This window comes from Triturus cristatus, chromosome 7 (genome assembly GCF_964204655.1).
Source record: "Triturus cristatus chromosome 7, aTriCri1.1, whole genome shotgun sequence".
NCBI classification, from domain to species: domain Eukaryota; kingdom Metazoa; phylum Chordata; class Amphibia; order Caudata; family Salamandridae; genus Triturus; species Triturus cristatus.
In genome coordinates, this window is record NC_140590.1 from 1703820265 (window position 1) to 1703840332 (window position 20068).

General features: G+C 49.7%; 1 protein-coding gene across 1 annotated transcript in view; it reads left to right on the plus strand.

The window, feature by feature from the left end:
* Positions 1 to 20068, plus strand: part of LOC146812815 (alpha-2-macroglobulin-like protein 1) — an 820867-nt gene that overhangs the window by 554943 nt on the left and 245856 nt on the right. The window contains exon 26 of the mRNA XM_085615206.1: positions 13416 to 13575. Coding sequence (XP_085471332.1) covers positions 13416 to 13575 — 160 coding nt within the window. The remainder of the gene's footprint in view (positions 1 to 13415; positions 13576 to 20068) is intronic.

Here is a 20068-nt window from a genome sequence, read left to right on the forward strand (position 1 = left end):
TATATACAGTTTTAAATTGAATTAAATGTACTTAATTCCATATCTGACTCTAGAGATTTCTCATAATGAACCGCATGAACAATATCGGATCATGACATTGGAGTTCAGAGTAAAATGCCACGATTATAGCACCACACTTGGCTATGTTGGAAATGTTGCACATTTTTATACCTACAATTAGTTATGAAAATCCTTACATAAATTTAGACCCATCGGGGACTTAGTATCGAGCTCAACAATATATTTTTATAATTGTCTGAATTTCTTTTCTTGATAACCTCCCCGTTTGTTTGCTGGTACTGTATCAATTACAAAGTATTAGATACAATTAAGGTTGTTATTATGTTCCATCTTTATGTGTCGGGCCACAGGGTATGTAGGGTCCGAGTTTATGATGGCTCGGAGATGTTGTAATATGCGTGCATAAACTTGTAGCTTAGTGCTACCAACATGGTGTAGCCCGCAGTTACATTGTAACACATAAACCGCAAAATCAGATCAGCATGTGTAATGGCTCTTTAGTTGGACTGGCACATCTAAAAAGGCCGTGGAATATGTGGTCGTATTGATTCCAAATTTACAAGCATGACACGTGCTGCACTTGTAATAGCCTTTTTTAGGCGACAGCCACTTGGTAGCTTTATTACATTCCGGGCTGGTTTTAACGAAATCGTCACTCATGGAGTAGGCCTTCCGGAAAGTTAAGTTGGGTCTTTTGGGTAAGATATATTTGAGAGTGACATCTGTTAATACGATAGGCCATTGCGAATTTATAATGGCTTTGATAGCATTAGCTTGTTTGCTATATGTGGTGATAAGCCTACATTGGCAGTTTTCTGGTTCATTAATAATATCAACAAATGATGAACTACTTAATTCAGGAATTTCTGCAGTAGTCTCACAGTGCTTGGTGACCAGAAGTGTCTGCCTGTCTTTGGTGTTAACTTTAGTCAGAGCTCTTTCTAAGTCAATATGATTGTACCCTCTTTCCTGAAATCTCTGCTTGGCGGCCTCTTGATGAAAATCTAAGGCCTCTTGTGTACTGCATGCTCGTCGAATAGGTAGGAACTCACCACAGGGTATGCTAGTTATCGTATGCTTAGGATGGAAACTACTTGCATGCAATATAGTATTGCCTGCAGTAGGTTTTCTATATAATGATGTCTCTACCTTACCCTCTTTAATAGATACAGTGATATCAAGGAAATTGGCCGTACATGAGTCTATATGTGCAGTGAACTTCAAATTCATTTGATTACAATTGATGTCATCTACAAAGCTTTCAGCCCGAGTTTCAGATCCTTTCCAAATTATAAAAACATCGTCTATGTACCTCCACATATGAACTATGTTGTTTGTCCAAGCATCATGATGTTGTGATTTCAGGACATGCTCCTCCCACCAGCCAACGTGTAAACACGCGTAGCTGGGAAAGAAGCATGCCCCCAACGCAACTCCCTGTAATTGTTTGAAAAATTTACCATCAAATGTAAATACATTATTACATAAACACCACCTGATCATTTTTAAAAGCATAATGTTATGATTATATATCAGCTCCAACCTCGTCTCTGCAAGAAACAAGTACGACTGCACACAACTTTGGGGGAGATTCAGTTACCTTATTCCAACTGAGAACTCATAAAGGGGGACAGGACGCGTTTCGCCGTTGTGCCTTTTTCCACTTTAGATATATAAATACCCAATACATGCACAATTAAAAGAATTAATAATTTAATTAAAAATGAAAAAAAATAAACGACATAAAAAATGAAGATTTTTCTAAAAATATATTAGATATTAAAACATTAATAATTATAATTTTAAATACACAGAATCAGACTATGTGACGTTACAACGCATGAAATTATATCGCATGCCGTTGCAACGCAAAACTTTACCCCAACTTTCTGTCGGGGAGCGCTGGAAGTTAGAGTAGATTAATTTTCTATTCCAACTCCAGTGTGTGCAACAGTAGGGAAGGTGTTGGAGTTAAATCAACACCTTCGTCCCACTGCTGCACACCTTTTAAGTTGTAACGGCATGCATTGTAACGGTTGCCTGGAAAAGGCTGTTTCCCACAGAAACATAACAATAACAATATAAACAATAGAAACTAAACTATAAAATTCTACAAATAATACATATACTTTTCCCACTCCAATTTATACAAAAGTAGGGAAAGTGCTGGATTGTGGTGGGGTAAAATGTACAATTCCCACTCCAGTCAGTAGAACAGTAGTAAAAGTTTTGAATTGCGGAGGGCGAAAATGTACTATGTCAGTGGCAACAGTAGGGAAAGTGTTGTATTACGGAGGGGTAACATTTACTTTTCCCACTCCAATAAATTCAACAGTATGGAAAATGTTGGATTGCGGAGGGGTAAAATTACTATTCTCACTCCAGTCACTGCAGCAGTAGTGACAGTCTTAGATTGCGGAGGGGTAAAATGTACAATTCCCACTCCAGTCAGTGCAACAGTAGGGAAAGTGAAGGATCGCGGAGGGGTAACATTTACTATTCCGACTCCAGTCAGTGCAATAGTAGGGTAAGTATTGGATTATGAAGGGGTAAAATGTACTATTCCCACACCAGTCAGTGCAACAGTAGGTAAAGTGTTGGATTGCGGAGCGGTAAACTTTACTATTCCCACTCAGTCAGTGCAAGAGAAGGGAAAGTGTTAGATTGCAAAGGGGTAAAGTGTACTACTACTACACTCAGTGCAACATCAGAAACAGACACTTCAAGGAAATAAAATATTTTCAAAACTATACTAAATAACGAAAATCTAAATGTTTAAATATAAAATAGCTATATATAATATTTTTAAAAAAAACAAATTACATATTTATTACAATGTTTAAAAAATATAAATTAATAGAAATATTATTTCAATTGAAGTACCAAACTATAGTCTCAAAATAAGAACAACCAATAAATACATTGTTATTTACAATTAAAAAGCACAACACAATTAACACATACAATAATAAATAACATAATTATAAAAAGAATTACTATTTTTAAATGTGTTATTACTTAAATAACTTTCCACCCATATTATATCTCTAGAAAGTAGAAAACACACATCTAAAATGTATTCCTAAAATAATATTTACACATTCTACATAATTAAATATCTATAAAATATGATTAATAATTAAATACAAATATGTAATTACCTTCCAACACTTTAGCCATAGAAAACAAACAACCCATACCTAATATATAAATTTGAAAAATCTTACCAGCATAATATACATAAATATCGATTAAACATTTAATATGAATAATTAACTGAAAATAAATTAATTGTATTTAGTTAACTTACCAACCTTTACCCCTACAAATGAAATAACTCACACCTAATACATAACTTAAACAATATCTTATTCATATATTTTACATAATTAATAATCATTAAAATAATTATTAGAAATGTACATTATTTATTAATTATTGTAAATTCCTACACCCCCTTTACCCATACAACGCAAACACACTCCAAACAAATATATCACACAATTATCAATTAAGTTATTATTATTAATCAAAGAATAATTAATTTACTTCCCACCCTATACCCTTACAAAAACAACAACTCACACCTAAAACTTAACAAAAAGAATTATACAATTAACATAAATAATTATCAATTAAATAAATAATATTAATTAAAATTAAATATTAATTAATTATCATTTATTTACTTCCCACCCTATGCCCCTGCAAAACCCACAACCCACACCTGAAATGTAGCTATTAAAAAAATTAATGATATGATTAACATAACTAATAATCAATTAAATGATTAATATTAATTTAAACACAAATAATTAATTATTTAAAATGAATTTACTTCCCACCCTGTAACACTATAAACCCCACAACCCGCTACGGTACTAAAAAGCACAAAATATTATTACATTACATTTCAAAACTACTTAAACTTTTAAAACTATAATAAAAAAATTAATAATTACATAAACAATTTATAATGTATATAATTAAAATATATACTAAGATTCATAAAAATTGTTAAAAAACTATATTATTAACAACTATGGGCCCCTTTATGATGCCTGATTGACAAGGAGGCGGTGGTGCCTCTTCCCTAATTAGGATGCGACCGCCTTCACGGCAGTCAGAAACTGCATCTTTCCTATTGTGGCTTGTGCTGTGGGCTACGGCACATGCTGCAATATGAAATATGAACGTTTTAAACTTCTCTGCACCATGTGGCAGGCTCCATGCTCTACATGCCACACAATGCAGGGATGTTTGGGGGGAACCAGGGGTGTCCCCCAGACCCCATAGCAGAGGGCCAGGAAAGGGGGGGCCTAATGGGGGTACCAGAAATCACTTTCCACCTGCCTTTTCATGGCAGTCGGACCACCATGAAAGGGCAAGCTTAAAGAGAAATTGTAATCCCAATGGTGGAGCTGAGGCTAGCTCCGCTGCCATTTTGGTATTACTTTTCCGACTGTCGCCCCGATGGGCTCCGTGAGCCCGTCAGAAGCAGTGCGGAATTCCCCCGCGGGTTTCCCTCCGACAGCGTGTACGGCAACAAGGTGGTCGGACGGAAACCTGAGATGTCGGGCGGAAAGCCTCAGACGAGCTATCGGATGGCTTTCCGCCCGATATCATAATGAGGCCCTATATTTATGTAAATGATAAAAATGATTTAGATATTGTTAAAATCAATAATACTTAACTTAAAATCGATATTCTTGACAACAATTTTCTTGCCCACAATATTTCTGTATGACAATATTTCAAACTCAATATTTATGTCTGGGAAGGCGTGGCTTGCTAAGCCAAGATGGTGGACGCACTTTAAGAGTGCTCCGGGACCCCTCCGCCATCTGCCCGATATCCTTACCTGAATCGAGCCATCCAGCGGTGTAGTTTGCTGTGCACGCTGCGGACCAGCCCTGCCTGCATCCCTGGGACTTCCGAACCTTCGCTGAGCCGTCCCGCTGCCGACATTCGGGGCATCGTGCCTCGCTCGCAAAATGGCGGCATCCCTGCGGTGACTGCGGCGCTGGACGCCCCTGAGGTGCCCTCCCTGGATCCGAGAGTGCTGCTGTGGTGGGGAGTGCACCCTGACCGCGTGTCCTGCGGTGAAGCGGCTGCCGGCCCGACGGACCCTTTCCATCGCCGCCTGGTGTTTCTTGGTCGCTGCTGGCGGGGACGGACCTGCGGGGGAGGAGCCTCAGCGGCCCGGCTCTGACTTGCGGCTGGGGGCCCTCCCGGCTGCGCTGTGGCGGCATCGGCTGCCATATCGGGCGGCGCGGGGGCGAGTGTGAGGCCACGCTCCGACTCTGGCAGGGAGATCAGCGGAGGACTCCGGGGCTGCAGTTCCGGTGCCTGAGGAGCGGATTGCTCGCTCGCAGAATGGCGGGCCTTTGCGGCGCTGGATGCTCCTGAACGTGCTGCTGCGGTGAGGGGCACACCTTGGCTGCGTGTTCTGCGGAGAGGTGGCGGCTGGCCTGACGGGCTTTTCCCCTCACCGCCTGGTGCTCTATGGTCATTGATGGTGGGACTGGCCCTGTGAAGGAGCAGCCTCGGCGGCCTGGTTCTGAATCGCGACCGGAGGCCCTCCCGGCGGCGCTGCGGCGGACTCAGCTGCCATACGGGACAGCGTGGGCGCGAGAGAGAGAGGTTGCACTCCCACTTTGGCAGGGAGAACGGAGGAAGATTCCGGGGCCGCAGTTCCGGTGCCTGTTGAGTGGGTGAGCCCTAACGGGGGTTTGGGACGGCTCTTGGCGGCTGCATGCTGTGCCCACGGGACTCCTGAGCCCTGCAGAGACCCCGAGACAACGCCGATCCGAGGAGGGAGGCGCGCACCTGAGTGAGCGGCCCCGTGGGGCCGGGCCTGGATTCCTTCCCTGTGGTGGCCGAGAACTGGCGCAGACAACGTGTAGCACCCACAACAGGTACTGGCGTCGGCGGTTGGCGGCGGGGGCTCATCGCCACACGAGGGTCCGTGTGCTCCCCTCCCCCGTCGCCGCCTGGGCAGAGAAGGGACCCCTTTTTCCTCCCCCCTCCTTGGGGGGGGCTCAGTTGCAGATCGCAGCGGGGAGCGCCGCCGGTGGGTGCCCGGGAGGCCGCTGTGGGGGCTTAATTGGTCACGGGCCCTGTGCCTTTGATACCGGTGGGACTAGACCACGCTGGGTCACCTTTACGCGGGGCTGCGGCACCCCCGGTGGTCTCTTGGCCCATCGCAGCGGGAGGAGGGCACCGCTCCTGCCCCTCGAATCCGTACCAGCTGGCTGTTGGGACACTGGGACGGCGAGCCACACAGCGCCTGGGCACCGGTGCACGTGCCCCGAGGGCAGTCATGGGCAAGGAAAGGGGTGCCAAGTCCGCGGCCGCGCCCCACCAGACCAAGATTGATCGCTTCACGACCTCCGACCCCCCGGGTGTTGGGGGGGAGGCGGCGCCGACTCCCGGCACGGACCTTGCCGCCATTCTGCAGGCCATCACCGCCTCCCGCACGTCCTTGGAGGGGATGGTCGGGGAGGTGAAGGTGGACGTGGCGCTCCTTCGACAAAATCTCCGCAATGCCACGGCCCGCATCACCGAGACGGAGTCCCGAATTTCGACCGCGGAGGACGACATCCGGCAGCTCCAAGATCAGGTCCGGGAGCTCACGACCCATTCCAAGGAACTGCACCGGCGGGCGGAGGATGCCGAAAACCGGGCCCGCCGCAACAACCTCCGCCTGGTGGGCTTTCCGGAGGGGGTCGAATCTGGCCGCACCGACGACTTTCTAGAGAAGTGGTTTAAGTCCTGGATGCCGGCGGCCAGCTTGTCCACCTGGTTTGTAGTGGAAAGAGCGCACCGGTCGTTGGCCACCAAACCTCCGGTGGGGGCCCCACCGCGCCCCTTCATCCTGCGGATCCTCAATTTCAGAGACAGAGACGCTATTCTGAAGGAGGCGCGAGTGCAGTCTCCCCTGTCCTTCAATAACCACACCATCATGGTTTTCCCCGACTACACCCGGGAGGTTCAAGAGCAACGCCGCTCATACCTGGAGGTGAAACATAAGATGCGCTCCTTGGGTCTTCGATACCAACTTCAATTCCCGGCCCGCCTCCGCGTGGTCTTTCAGGATAAGACCCTGTTTTTCGACACTCCCCGGGCGGCCTGGACTTGGCTCACTGAGGAGCGACCCCTGCGCCAATCTGGGCGGGCGTCCCCGGCTCGGAGGCCTTCGGACCTGGATACAACCAGACCTCCTCGCCCAAGCCGCAGGAGACGCACACAGTCCCGGCGGCCCCGGGGGGGGGTTGGCAGCTGGGCCTCGCTCCACGAGCGTGTCAGGCAGGAGGCCGAGGGACTCGTCGGCCTCATCCGGGACATCCTCTCAGGCGGCTGGGGGCCTCCGGAGCCGGTCGCCGCGCCCGCCGGACCCGTCCCTGACCCCCCTCATCGCGCCTGTGGACCTTTCTGATCTCTCCCGCAGCCCGGCCATTTGACTCTGGGTGGTCTTCTGTCTTGGCAGCAGCTCTGGCGGCCCGGCCCCGCGGCTGAGGCCTCCGCCACGGTCCTGGACTCAGCGGATCTCCGCTCATGGGTAGTAGTCTAGGCCGGAACACTTGCATCCGTACTTCTGGAGGGGTCCACCACGCTCTTGACACCCGAGCGTTTCGCTTGGGGCTTTTGTAATAGTTGTTGGAGTTAGGGCGACAGATGCTTCAGTTCTCGAAGTGTAGGGTGGGGGGTTGGGGGTTGGGGGGTGGGTTTTTGTTGGATGTTTGTTGGATGTTCCTCCTAGGGAGGGTGGTCCTCTTCGTTTGTGTCTGGTTTTTCCTGGGTGCGCCGCATCGCTGCTTCCTGCGAACGTTACTGCAAAGCTCCGCGCTTGCTCACACACACGGCCTGCTGCTGCCCGCTCCCGTCTAGGCGCCCCTTGGCTTCCTCCCGCGGGCGTCATTGCAGCGCTCCGCGCTGGCTCACACACACGGTCTGCTGCCACCCGCTCCCAGCCTGGCACCCCTGGCCCCCTATTGCCTGTCCCCTGCTTTCCCCATGGGTCCTGGTCCCTGCGCGCCGGTGCGGCATGATGTCCTCCTGGCTCCCGTGGGGTGGCTCTGACCCTGCGGCGTCCCAGTGCGCCCGTTGTATCTATGGCTGACGTAGCCCCCAGGGCACAGCTGCGTATCCTGTCCTGGAATGTGAACGGCCTGCTGGATAGGCTTAAGCGCACGGCGGTCCTTAAGTATGCTCAGCGCGTTGGGGCCGACGTCCTCCTCCTTCAGGAGACCCATCTCCTTGGGGAAAAATGCCCTTTCTTGGCGCGTTACGGGTACGACCGGGTGTGGCACTCGGGGTTTTCCCGTGGTTCCCGCGGGGTGGCGGTCCTGCTGCGTCGTTCCTTCCCCTTCGTCCTTCAGAGGGTGGCCCGTGCGCCCCATGGAATCGGGATTGCTATTTGTGGTACAATGGAGGGTCGCCCGGTCAGCTTCCTTTCGCTCTATGTGCCCCCCTCGGGATTGTCGCAGGCTTTATCCCACGCTGCCTCGTTGCTGGACTCTCTCCCCGTGGGCGCTACCGTCCTTGGGGGCGACGTTAACGCGGTCCTGGCCCCACAGCTGGATTCGTCGGGACCGATTTCGGATTCCCGCGCCGCGCGGGCGAGACAGCTGGCGGGATGGGCGGAGGCCCAGGGCCTCTGCGACGCCTGGAGGCTCTGGCATCCTCACGATCGTCAATACACCCACACTTCAGCCGCTCACCACTCTCACGCCCGTATTGATGTGATTTTTGTCCCTCCCACCGAGTGCGGAAGCGTCCAGGATGCCCGCATCCTTCCCAGGGGCATTTCGGATCACTCACCAGTCCTCCTGAGTCTGAGCCCCCCGCCTCACGCGGCTAGGCCGGTGTGGAGGTTCAGCGCCTGGTTCCTCCAGGATAAGACATTGCATGAGGCGGTTGGCACTGAGCTTACTCATTATTACGGTGCCAATGAGGGCTCCGTTTCGTCGGCGGGCACCCTCTGGGAGGCTTGCAAGGCAACCATCAGGGGGGCGGCCAAGGCACATGTGTTGCGGCACCGCCAGACACAGCTGCGGCAGCTCACTGCTTGCGAAGCCCGGGCGCTGCGGCTGGAGCAGTCGCTCTCCGAGCACGACGACCCGGCGGTGGACCGTCAGTTGCGGCTCCTTCGTCAGGAGATTTGTCAGCGGTCCCTCGAGGCGGCCAAGCTTCTTTGGCAGTCCTCGGTAGCGAGGGTGTATGGCTGGGGGGACAAGAACGGCGCACTGTTGCACCGCCTGGCCACTTACCCCAGGGCGTCGCGCATCATTCCGGTGATTACCGACTCGTCGGGGGTGCTCCAGTCTTCCTCCGTGGCGATGGCAACGGCATTTGCCCAGTTCTATTCTCAGCTCTACCGAGCGCGTGCGCCGGACCTTTCTCTGGACGCCCTGCTCGCGCCCGGGACCGCCTGCCTGGCCCGGCTTCGGCCGGACGAAATGGAGAGCCTGGAGGCCCCCATCTCTGTCGAAGAAATCGGGGAAGCAATCGGGCGTATGTCAGCGGGGAAGACACCAGGCCCGGACGGCTTTCCTCAGGAATTCTTTGCGGCCTATAGGGACACCCTGGTCCCGCGGCTGAGAGCTCACTATGCGGAGGCGCTTGAGAGGGGTTCCTTCCCCCCGGAGTCTGACCTGGCCACGATTGTGGTTTTGCCCAAATCCACGCCGCCGTCCACCGATAGAGCTGCCTACCGCCCAATTTCGCTCATCAACACCGATGTGAAGCTCTATGCGGCGGTCTTGGCCCAGCGGCTTAGGCCCCTGTTGTCTACCTTGGTCCACCCAGATCAATGTGGCTTCATGCCCGCTCGGGGCACGCGCCACTGTCTGCGCCGTCTCCACGTGGCCTTGGCCCACCGCCATCGTCTGACCCCGTACCTCGCTCTACTCCTCGTCGACTTCGAAAAGGCTTTCGATTCGGTGGGGTGGGCCTACCTCTTCGACGTCCTGTCCCGCATGGGCTTTGGCCCTCGGTTCGTGGGGATGGTGCGAGTCCTCTATGCCCGGCCCCGTGCCAGAGTATTGGTTAATGGTGTGTTGTCAAGGCCCTTTCGGATCGGCCGGGGGACGAGGCAGGGTTGCCCACTGTCGCCCCTTCTCTTCGCTCTGGCGATGGAACCTCTGGCCGCCCTGATTAGATCTGACCCCCTCCTTCGGGGGTGGGAATGGCCTGGCCTGGAACCCGACAAAATCGCCCTCTATGCGGATGATGTCCTACTGTACCTTGGGGACCCAGCGCGCTCCGGACCGCGCGCACTATCCATTCTGAGCCGTTTCGGCCGGGCATCGGGTCTCTCCCTCAACCCGCGGAAGTCGATCCTGGTTCCGTTGCACCCCTCCAGGGAATGCTTTGACTGGCAGGAGACCATCCCTCTGCGCCGCCTATCATTTCAGTACCTGGGCATCTGGGTCTCCCTCCTCCCGGAGCTGAGCTGGGCGCTCAATGTCGCCCCCCTGGTCAAGAGAGCCAAGGTCGACCTGGCGCGATGGCAACAGCTGCCCCTTAACCCGCTAGGGAGGGTCGCCCTCTACAAAATGATGATCCTTCCCCGGTTTCTGTACGTATTGCAAAACGCCCCCCTCTCCTTTCCGCGACCGTGGTTCCGCGAACTAGACGGGATGGCGACGAGATTTCTCTGGGGCGAGGGGAGGCGGCGGCTGGTTCTGTCGACGTGCCGCATACCCACCTTTGACGGGGGCCTGGGCATGTCTGATCTTTACCTCTACTACATGGCCACCCGCCTCCTGGTCATTCACGACTGGTTTGGAGGGGGTTGGTCCGACCCGGCCTACAGGGTGGAACTTAACGGCTTGGGTTTCGCCGATATCCAAGATCGCCTTTACGGCGCCCCCATCCCTGCTTCTTGCCCGGACATCACCAGGGCTGTATTCCTGTCCTGGCGAGCGGTGCTCCGCCTCACCCGATGGACGGGACGGTTGACCCGGGTCACCCCCCTGTGGCACGGGACGTGGTTGCGGGAGGTCACAAAGCTGGAAGGCTTCAAATCATGGGACCTCATCGGCATTTCCCAACTGGGGGACGTCTGGCGGGGAGGGCGGATGTGTTCCTTTTCAGAGCTGCAGGCGCGTTTTTCCCTTCACTCCTCTCAATTTTATAGATACCTCCAGCTGCGCCACGCCATACGCACCTACACCCCACTGGACGTCCGGCTGCCAGACCACAGCCCCCCGGAGGCTCAGGTCCTGCTGGGCAACCTGGGGAGGGGGGGCATTTCCAGGATTTACCGCTCCCTCGTCAATTGCACCCCTACATCCCTTGCGGGTCTTAAGGAGCGCTGGGAGGGGTGGGTGGGTCCCCTGGATGAGGCCGACTGGCGGGACGCCCTTATGGCCCCCCGCTTGGTGACGGCCTCCGCTAAGCTACGACTCATCCAAATTTATTATCTCCATGTGGCATACCTCACACCGGCTCGCCTTCACCGTGCGGGCCTCTCCGGGGACGCGGCCTGCCCCCGCTGTGGTTCCGAGCCGGCGGACTTCCTGCATATGGTGTGGTCCTGCCCGGCCCTGGAGGGGTTCTGGAGAGGCATTGAAACCGAGCTTACGGAGGTCCTGGGGTGGGAGGTGCCACACGACCCCCGACACTCGCTGCTGGGCATCACAGATGGCTTAGATGGCACACGTTCAGAGCAGCTGTTTCTCATGACGGCCTTGATGGTGGCCAAGCGCGACATTGCAGCGGCATGGAAGCAGCCGTTGCCGCCAAGTGTGGCTAAATGGGGAGCTGGGGTGGACTGGTGCGCGGCGCAGGAGCGGACTCTCTATCGGGCACGAGGATGCCCCAAGAAATACCGGAAAGTTTGGGGGAAATGGCTAGGCAATATACTTTAGTAGGGCGGTTCGGGGGGTGGAGGGGGGCTTATGGGGGCGGGGGGGAACGGGGGGTGCTTCCTAATGTATTGCTGTGTGGTACTGCTTCGGAATACCAGACTGTTTCTGTTGTTGTACCGTTTAAAACAATAAAAACTTGTTTATCAAAAAAAAATATTTATGTCTGACGATATTTTAATTTCGATATTTTGTTTGAATACCCTCAGCAATTACTGCTCTTAGCAGGAACTGTCCTCTTGACCTATTGTGACGTCTTATGATGGCAGTTGATACCGCTGAGCTGAACACCTTGCGATGGTGTCTTCTGACAGTTTAGGCCACTAAGCAAATTAAGGCTTTTTGCTTAGTGGTGACTGACTCCATTCTTACTACGTTGGAAGTGGCAAGACAAGGTTCTTTGCCAAATGCCAAAAGTAATTGTTCAGTTACTATCTTAAATAAAGCTTACCTGGAAACTGTGTAGAGCAACTGTGGAAACTCTACACAACACTGGTCACCTCTGATTTTGCCCTCTGGGGGAAGTCAGCTTTCTCTTGATGACTATCAACCTGGAAACACAGTGATGTGCAAAATCGCTGTTCCTGGCTGGCATCAGTTTTTGGGAAAGAGTAATCAGAAACAGACAAGAGAGCAGGCCCTGGCTAGAAAGTTCCTAATCTTGAACAAAAGAAATCTAAGTCCCAATCCCCTCCCCTACCATCAACTCATTGGCAGTGCTCAGGAAGAATAATTAGCAGTTCTCTGCAAATGAAGACCTCATGAAATTTCTAAAGGTAGCCCTATCTCCATCCCCCTCACCTTAGTGTCTAAGTCTCCACCCTCCAGCCACACCAACGTAGGCACTCCCACTGTCTGGGTTAGCATATCATATCCTCCATCTTGTACCATGCTAAACCAGGGGCATCCATAAAAGGATTCCACTAGCCTCAGTACTCAGACTCACACACAGAGTCTTAACTACCATACATGCGCACTCAAGGTACACACGGAATTTGTTGGGTTTCACATAACAGCTGAACTTTACACACATGAGTCCAGTAGATCACGCTCTTCCTGACACAGAGAAAATGGTCTGGTCACACTATGGAGCCGCAAAGCAAAGTATGTAGCCACTATTGCTTTACATTATGTAGCCAGGGCATGGACAGTAATTCACTGCCTAATATAAGGGCATGTTTGCTGTGCCACTCCAGTCACAGTACAAGTCCTGGACCTCACTTTAAAAAGGACAGACCTAGACTCCTGTACAACTGCTAGGTTACCACGATGCCATGGACAACGTGAAACTCCAGTTTCACATACACTCAGGCATTCAGGGCAGAGGAGCACAACTGTTTAGCAAGCAGCGACATTCATTCACAATATAGATCTCTTCACTTTGATCTCACCTTTTATGACACTCAATAACTATTTCTCTTGAACTCTTTCACCTATCTATATCCCCTGATAGTTAGGTGTTTTGTTCTCCTGCCTTTTCTCAGTGATCATCTAATTATTAATCCTCTTTCTGCATTCTAGGCTAACAGCTTTTGTGGCTAAGTGCTTCAGCCAGGTCAAGGAGTACATCTTTGTCGATGACACAGTAATTAACGATGCTGTGAACTGGCTGCGCCTCCACCAGAACATAACAACAGGCTGCTTCCAGAGTGTGGGAAAGCTCTTCCATTCGTCCATGAAGGTATGGCACCATTACATTCAACCCATTCGTAGCAGGGGCGGCTCCTCCATTATGGCGGAGGAGAGTTGCCTCAAACTATTTTTTTATCATTTTCTTTCCTTACTGAGCCAATTGCCAGCCTTAGGGCGGGGGCACAGCCATCCTGATGGAGCGTCAATCAGCTGCAGAAAAGAGGAGTGATCGGGGGACTGTATGTGTGCATGTCGGTTTGGCCCGCCATCTTAGGACAGCCAAACCGACATGTGCACTTACATTTCTCCAACCCAGCTGTATTGTACAGTCGGGTGGAGAAATGGCCCAAGCTCACTGTGCCTGAGCAAGCGTCAAGTCAGCTCGCTTAGGACAATCATGGCGCTGCTCTCCTGCTGGTATTACCAGCAGAAGAGCAACGCCATGACTTGCTCCTGGAAGACTGTGCAGTGTGCCCAGCATCACTGAGAGGAGCACTAAGGTGGCGGCCGCAGCGGCAGGTAAGTTCTTTATTAATCCCCCCTCACCCAGCATTCATGTTGCCCACCACTTTGACATTAAAACAGCTGCCACTAATTCATTGTCTAATATCTCTTTATGATGAATCAGAATCAATTTCGGTAGGCTTCTGTGATGTTAGATTTTGGGAGTATTTTTCATTTCTCGCACTTGATGTCGAATGGCCTTGTAAGCTGAAGTGGAGGAAAGGGCTTAGGAGCTCCATTAGAGTGAGGCAGAACCAGGAACATTGGTGGATTCCCTGGTTGGCTCATTCTCATTTACCCTTCCTCATTATGAGTTTGTGAAATCCTCTGTTGCCAGGGGTGGAATCTCAGCTAGCTACGCCAGTAGGCTGGGCAGTAGTAATACGATAGCCCCATTTCAATGCCTTTTTAGGTCGAGCCTGCGAGAGCGCATGCGTTCTCGCTTGCAAGACGTATTGTTTACAATAAAGGCCTTGGGGGCCCACCCACTGCTTCCCATTTGTTGGCTTTATTGTCACTCTTCCTCCCTGACTCCTACTTAGCCATCCCATGCCAAACCTCACTTCTTTTCCTTTCTGTATAGTATGGATCAAGCGCAGATTGATTAAACTTTAACTAGTGCCCATCCGCTGCTTGTGCTGTGATTTGGTACTGTTTCTTTTTCCCACCCCCCTGCTTGAGCGTGGTGCTTCTTTCCCATCCCACCCTCACCTTCTCCGTGTTGCTGCACCTGTCTAGTGCTCTCTCCTCCGCACCTCCCTTGTGTTGTTTTTCTACCCCTCCCGTTGTTTCTGCTCCCGTCCTCCTCCCCAACATCTACCTGGTGTGGCTTTCTCCCTCTGCTGTTGATATGCTCTTATTCTCCACCACACCTCCCTGGTGTGGCTTGCCCCCAATATCACTTTTTATAAACATATTTCACAGCAGCGCGGTCTGGTGTGCAACATGGCTTAAAAACGAAAGGTGCTATGATGCAGTTAACACTGGCCACGTATCATGGTCCTTTTTTTTTCTTGACATTAAGCCATGTTGCAGAGCAGTACAAAAACATTGAGAATGCCAATAGATTTTTCATATAGGAGACCAATTGACTGCCATTACTTGTTTTCCTCTAGTGACTGCTTTGCAAGGCATGGTGGTCCTGAGCAGCAGTATATTGCAATGTCCCTGCTGGGCTGGGAGAAAATGCCCTGCAGGTTAGGGCCAATGCTTATTTGATTTTCAGAACCAACCAGGGGTAAGGGTTTGTTTCTAAAAGAGAGAAAAAGTCCCAACTGGCCAGCATGACATTAGGGGATGGTTGTCATTGCGTTTTTGCGGAACGTTCTCCTACTATGTTGGCTGGAGCACTGAAATGGTGTCACATAATCCAGCGTGTTTGAAGTAATGTGGTTCATTTAAGATGCAGGACTTCACCTTAGCCACCACTTGCCTATCCTACCAACGTTCCCACTCTCCGACCAACATGCCAACCATCACAGTCAACTCCCTGGAAAAAGATCCACAGAGGTGCCATCCAAGCAGTATACGGGTAGAGGCAAGTAGCATTCCACATTACATCACTTAGGAAATGCCGCAAGCACTTTCAGTGAAAAGTCCTTCGCAACATGGCAGAGTACTCTCACTCACCCAGGCGCCATAAGGTAGCATTAAGATCTTTCACAGCAGTTAAACACAGACACTTTGCCACTGCAATGACTCAGCTGTGGGTCCTTGTTGTAATCACAGTTACTGCCGCGTGCCATGACTGTGGCATGCGACAATAACCAAACTAGCTTTACGTAGTCATTCATACCTTCCCTCCCCATTGGTTTCCCCAACATTCCACATTCCATTGTACACCGTTAATGCAGTTATGTTAACGTTCACACTGACTGTTACATTAAAGCTTCATTCTACGAACCTCATCGGACTTACCTCGTTATTACAAGTGACAACGAGCGGACAGCCCCTCATGTCAACCACCAAGAATTCAATCTAGATTTATATGGAAGCAACAAACTCATCGGTCCGATGTGTGCAGCTCTGAAAAGGTGAACTTCACTTTATACTGGGAAGGCTGTAAGGGAGTATCGCACTCGTCGTCTCCTGTCAGCGGCAACCTGGGGAATTTCAACCCACGATCTGCTTGCCTTTCTACAGCACTTTGCGGTGAGATTTATGCTTGCCGGTTACCTGGGGAGACATGTGGAGACTTTACCAGCACGCATTGAAATTATGACGTATGGCAACATGCATCATCAGTGACGCGCTAAGAGGTGTAGCGCCACACAACGGGCTCCACTTTGCAAAGAAACCACGACGTAAACCAGCGTGAGGCGGTAATTTTATTCACACGGCTTGCGCTCACATTTTGTCTCTAGGCAAATGCTGTGTGTGCCCTTCTGGTGACACACACACCCCTTTAAGTTAGTAGCGAAAGATCATCAGTCTCAAAACCCTGTATGTTTCACCACATGCGATCTTCCAGTAGAGCGCACTCCTTTCATAGTGAAAGTTATGAAATCAATTTCATTTAAAGCTGCACCTGCCTTGTGCACATCTCTTACTGCGTGCACCATCCACTGATACGCACACCTTCTACAACGTTAAAGATACATTTTAACATCACTAAATAAATTAAACTTACTTTTCAGCTAAATTACAATCTTCACTTCTAAAAGCCTTAAGTATTTGAACAGATCCCTTGCACTTGGTATAACCAATTTCTCTTCAGTCTACAGTGCACATCTCATGGTGATGTGCACGCCTTGCTAGTAACTCGAATTTCACACAGTGATTGACAAATTTGCATATTTATTGCGTTGTTAAATACTTGGACAAACTTTTCATGAGTGAAGGGTTACCCAAGTGCATCCAGACCGACAACAGACCCCCAATTCTCATCTGAAGCATTCAAATGGTTCCTTGAGAGGAATTGCATAACTCACAATACCAGCTCGCTCTATCATCCTGAAGGGAATGGCCTTGTTGAATGCTTAAACAGGGTCATAAAAGGCAACATGCAATTGTCCAGAAACAGTAATCTTAATTGGGAAGAAGACATTTTTAAGCTCATATGGGCTTACAGAATTACACCCAGTACCTGTACTAATGAATCCCCTGTTGTTCTCATGAGGAGTAGACAACCGATCAACAGGGGTCTATTATGATGTAGGGCAGATCGCCACCGCCATGCCACATTCCATTGTACACTGTTAATGCCGTTATGTTAATGTTCACACTGACAGTTGCTTCCCAGCTGCGGTGCCACCCAGACGTGTATAGGGCTGTTACATCAAAGCTTCATTCTACAAACCTCATCGGATTTGCCTCGTTATTACAGTCCTGCATTGGACACACGTGGGGACATTTCGGAAGTTCAGTGAAGTCATTGCCCTGCACCTTGGATTCTGCTCAAAATGACGTGAATCATGCTTACCAAACACCATGGACAGGGGTACTTCCTACACCAAAGAGATGGTGACAAATTAAGGTCTATTTGTAAGGTTTATGACATCAATGGAGGGAGCTAGCCCTCTGGGTCATCTGTGGTTAGTAGTACGTATGTGCCCATCTCATGCAGTATGTTTTATAGATGTGTCTGCTTCGTAGTTGTGAGACAAGTGAATGTGTATTGTAGCCCGTTCACAGGGTCACTGCTGAAGACACAGAGGCCTTTCTGCAGGGACAGACAGAGGATATCTCATCGTGGTATGAAGAGATGCTAGAGTAGGACTGCCTCAGTATCCTCTGCCACAAAATGAGATTGCAGCCAATCATCTTGTGGCCGGACCAATGAGATAGAGGCATGAGATGAAAGCATGATTACACCCTTCAGTCCACCTTCCTCCACTCTCTATGTTGGAGTATATTTGGGAGACTTGGAAGAATTAGCCCTGCCCTTCTATTGATTTAAAGGGCTCGAGATAGGCGGGGTTTTAGGAGGATCCAATAGGTAACAGTTTCTCATTCCAGTCTGCTTCGGGAGAGTCACAGCTTCGGATTGGCTGAAAGGGGCCTGCAAACAAGGTGAGCTGGACAGGATTTACAGCTTGAATCTATTCCAGATTCTCATGGTGTGTGTTATTCAGAAATCGGTGATGTGATCCTGAATTGTTAGACATAAAGGATGTTTTTGCATGCATGATAAGAGGAGTCAGTGTGACTCGTAACGCCATCCATCTGCACACATAAAACCATCTTTAGCGTCTTTCTTGCCGCCATTGCTTTGGATGGTGATAAGTACTTTTTGATTGAGTCGAGAGACGAATACCATTACCCGAGAAAACTATTAGTTTGCTCTCTTTCAGGCATGGCTGGCTCCACATCTGTCCAACATGAGGGTACCCTTACTTTTATGCACATCCATTCTTTGTTGTTCATTGTCCTCATAGTCAGCATGTTATGACAGATATATTAAGATCACATTATGAATAAATGAAAGTTTTTTGTAATGAATAGGAGGTTGATACAGTATATTAATTAGGTGCTAATGATTTTGTACCATTCTTTGCATTTATTTTATCTTGTTAAGCGGGTATGTATGTAATGTTAAGAAGATATACATTGCTTAATAAAATATGGAGTAAGTTAACATATTGTTTATAATAACAGATTGAGCAATTTCTAGGGACTGATGGTGTCTAAATACTTTCTCATTGTTTTTTTTTCACTCTTTCACCATTTTCATATTACCACTCCATAGTCAGAACCTGCCATGAGGTGCTCATGTGCTCCCGAAAGTGCTGTTGACTGATTAATGATTGCTCTATTGTCATAAACTGCTACGCAGTATGTTTTCGTTTAGTCAATCAATCAAACAGCATTTATAAAGCTCAACACTGTCACCTCTAGGGGTATCTGGGCGATATGTCTCCTTCGAAGAGCAGGCCTTGAGTCACTTTCTGAAGTCTGCCACCGAGGGGGCTGTACAGAGCTGGAGGGGAAGGTCGTTCCAGGTCTTGGCAGCAATGTAGGAGAAGAAGCGGCCACTGCTGAGGCTGAGACGGATGCGAGGTGTGTGTGCGAGGGCGAGGGAAGAGGAGAAGAGAAGCACCGGTGTCTGGAGGGTTGGTGGAATTTTAGACGATGGTTGATGTAGGTAGGTCCGAGATCAGAGCCAAAGTTTCTCCCCAGTCGAGGGGTGTTCTGATGTCATCTGTGGCAGCAATCAGCATGGTCTCAGTTCCATGGTTGACACAGAATCTTGATTGTGAGGCGTCCAGTAGAGGGTTTTGTTCCAGGAATTCGGTGAGCTGCTGTTTGATGACTTTCTTGAATACTTTGGCCTGGTAGGGGCACAGGGAGATCGGCCGATATCTTATGTGATCGCTGGGGGTGGCCGAGGTTTTTAAGGAGGGGTCTGATGGCTACATGTTTGATTTGATTTGTGGATTAGGATAGCACTTGAATCACCCCCAGAGGGGTATCTCCGTGCTTGCGGACTCACAAAAGGAAGCTGTCACATAGAGGCAAGTCTAGAATAGGGCACTGTTCAGAGCCTTCCTAAACTTCAGATGGTCTGGGCACTGCCTTAATGCTTTGGGAAGTTGGCTTCAGAAGAAGGGCGCCAGATATCAGAAGGCTTTTCCCCCTGTCCTTGTTTTCTTGACCGTGGCTATCTTAAGAAGGGATTTTGAGCTGGGGGATATATTGATGAAGCCTCTCCATCAAATAGGTAGGTCCATTACCACACACTGCCTTGTGTGACAAACAGCAGATCTTAAATTTCACTCGTTTGCGCACAGGTAGCCAGTGGAGCTGTTGGAGAAGGGGAAGTGAGGATGTTCTGTATCTGGCATTTAGGGTTAAACGAGCTGCCGTGTTCTGTACTACCTGAAGGCGGTTCAGAGAGGACTCATTAGCCGCAATCAACAGGGCATTGCAGTAGTCCAGTCTGCTCAACACCAGAGTTTGAATGAAAGTCTTTCATAAGGAATCGCCATGAAAGGGAAAAACTATTTTCAGTAGGCCAAGCACATGGAAGCATGAGCCAACGGTATGTGTCACATGCTCTTTTATGTTTAAGGTCTGCTCAAGGCGCACCCCTAAGTTTT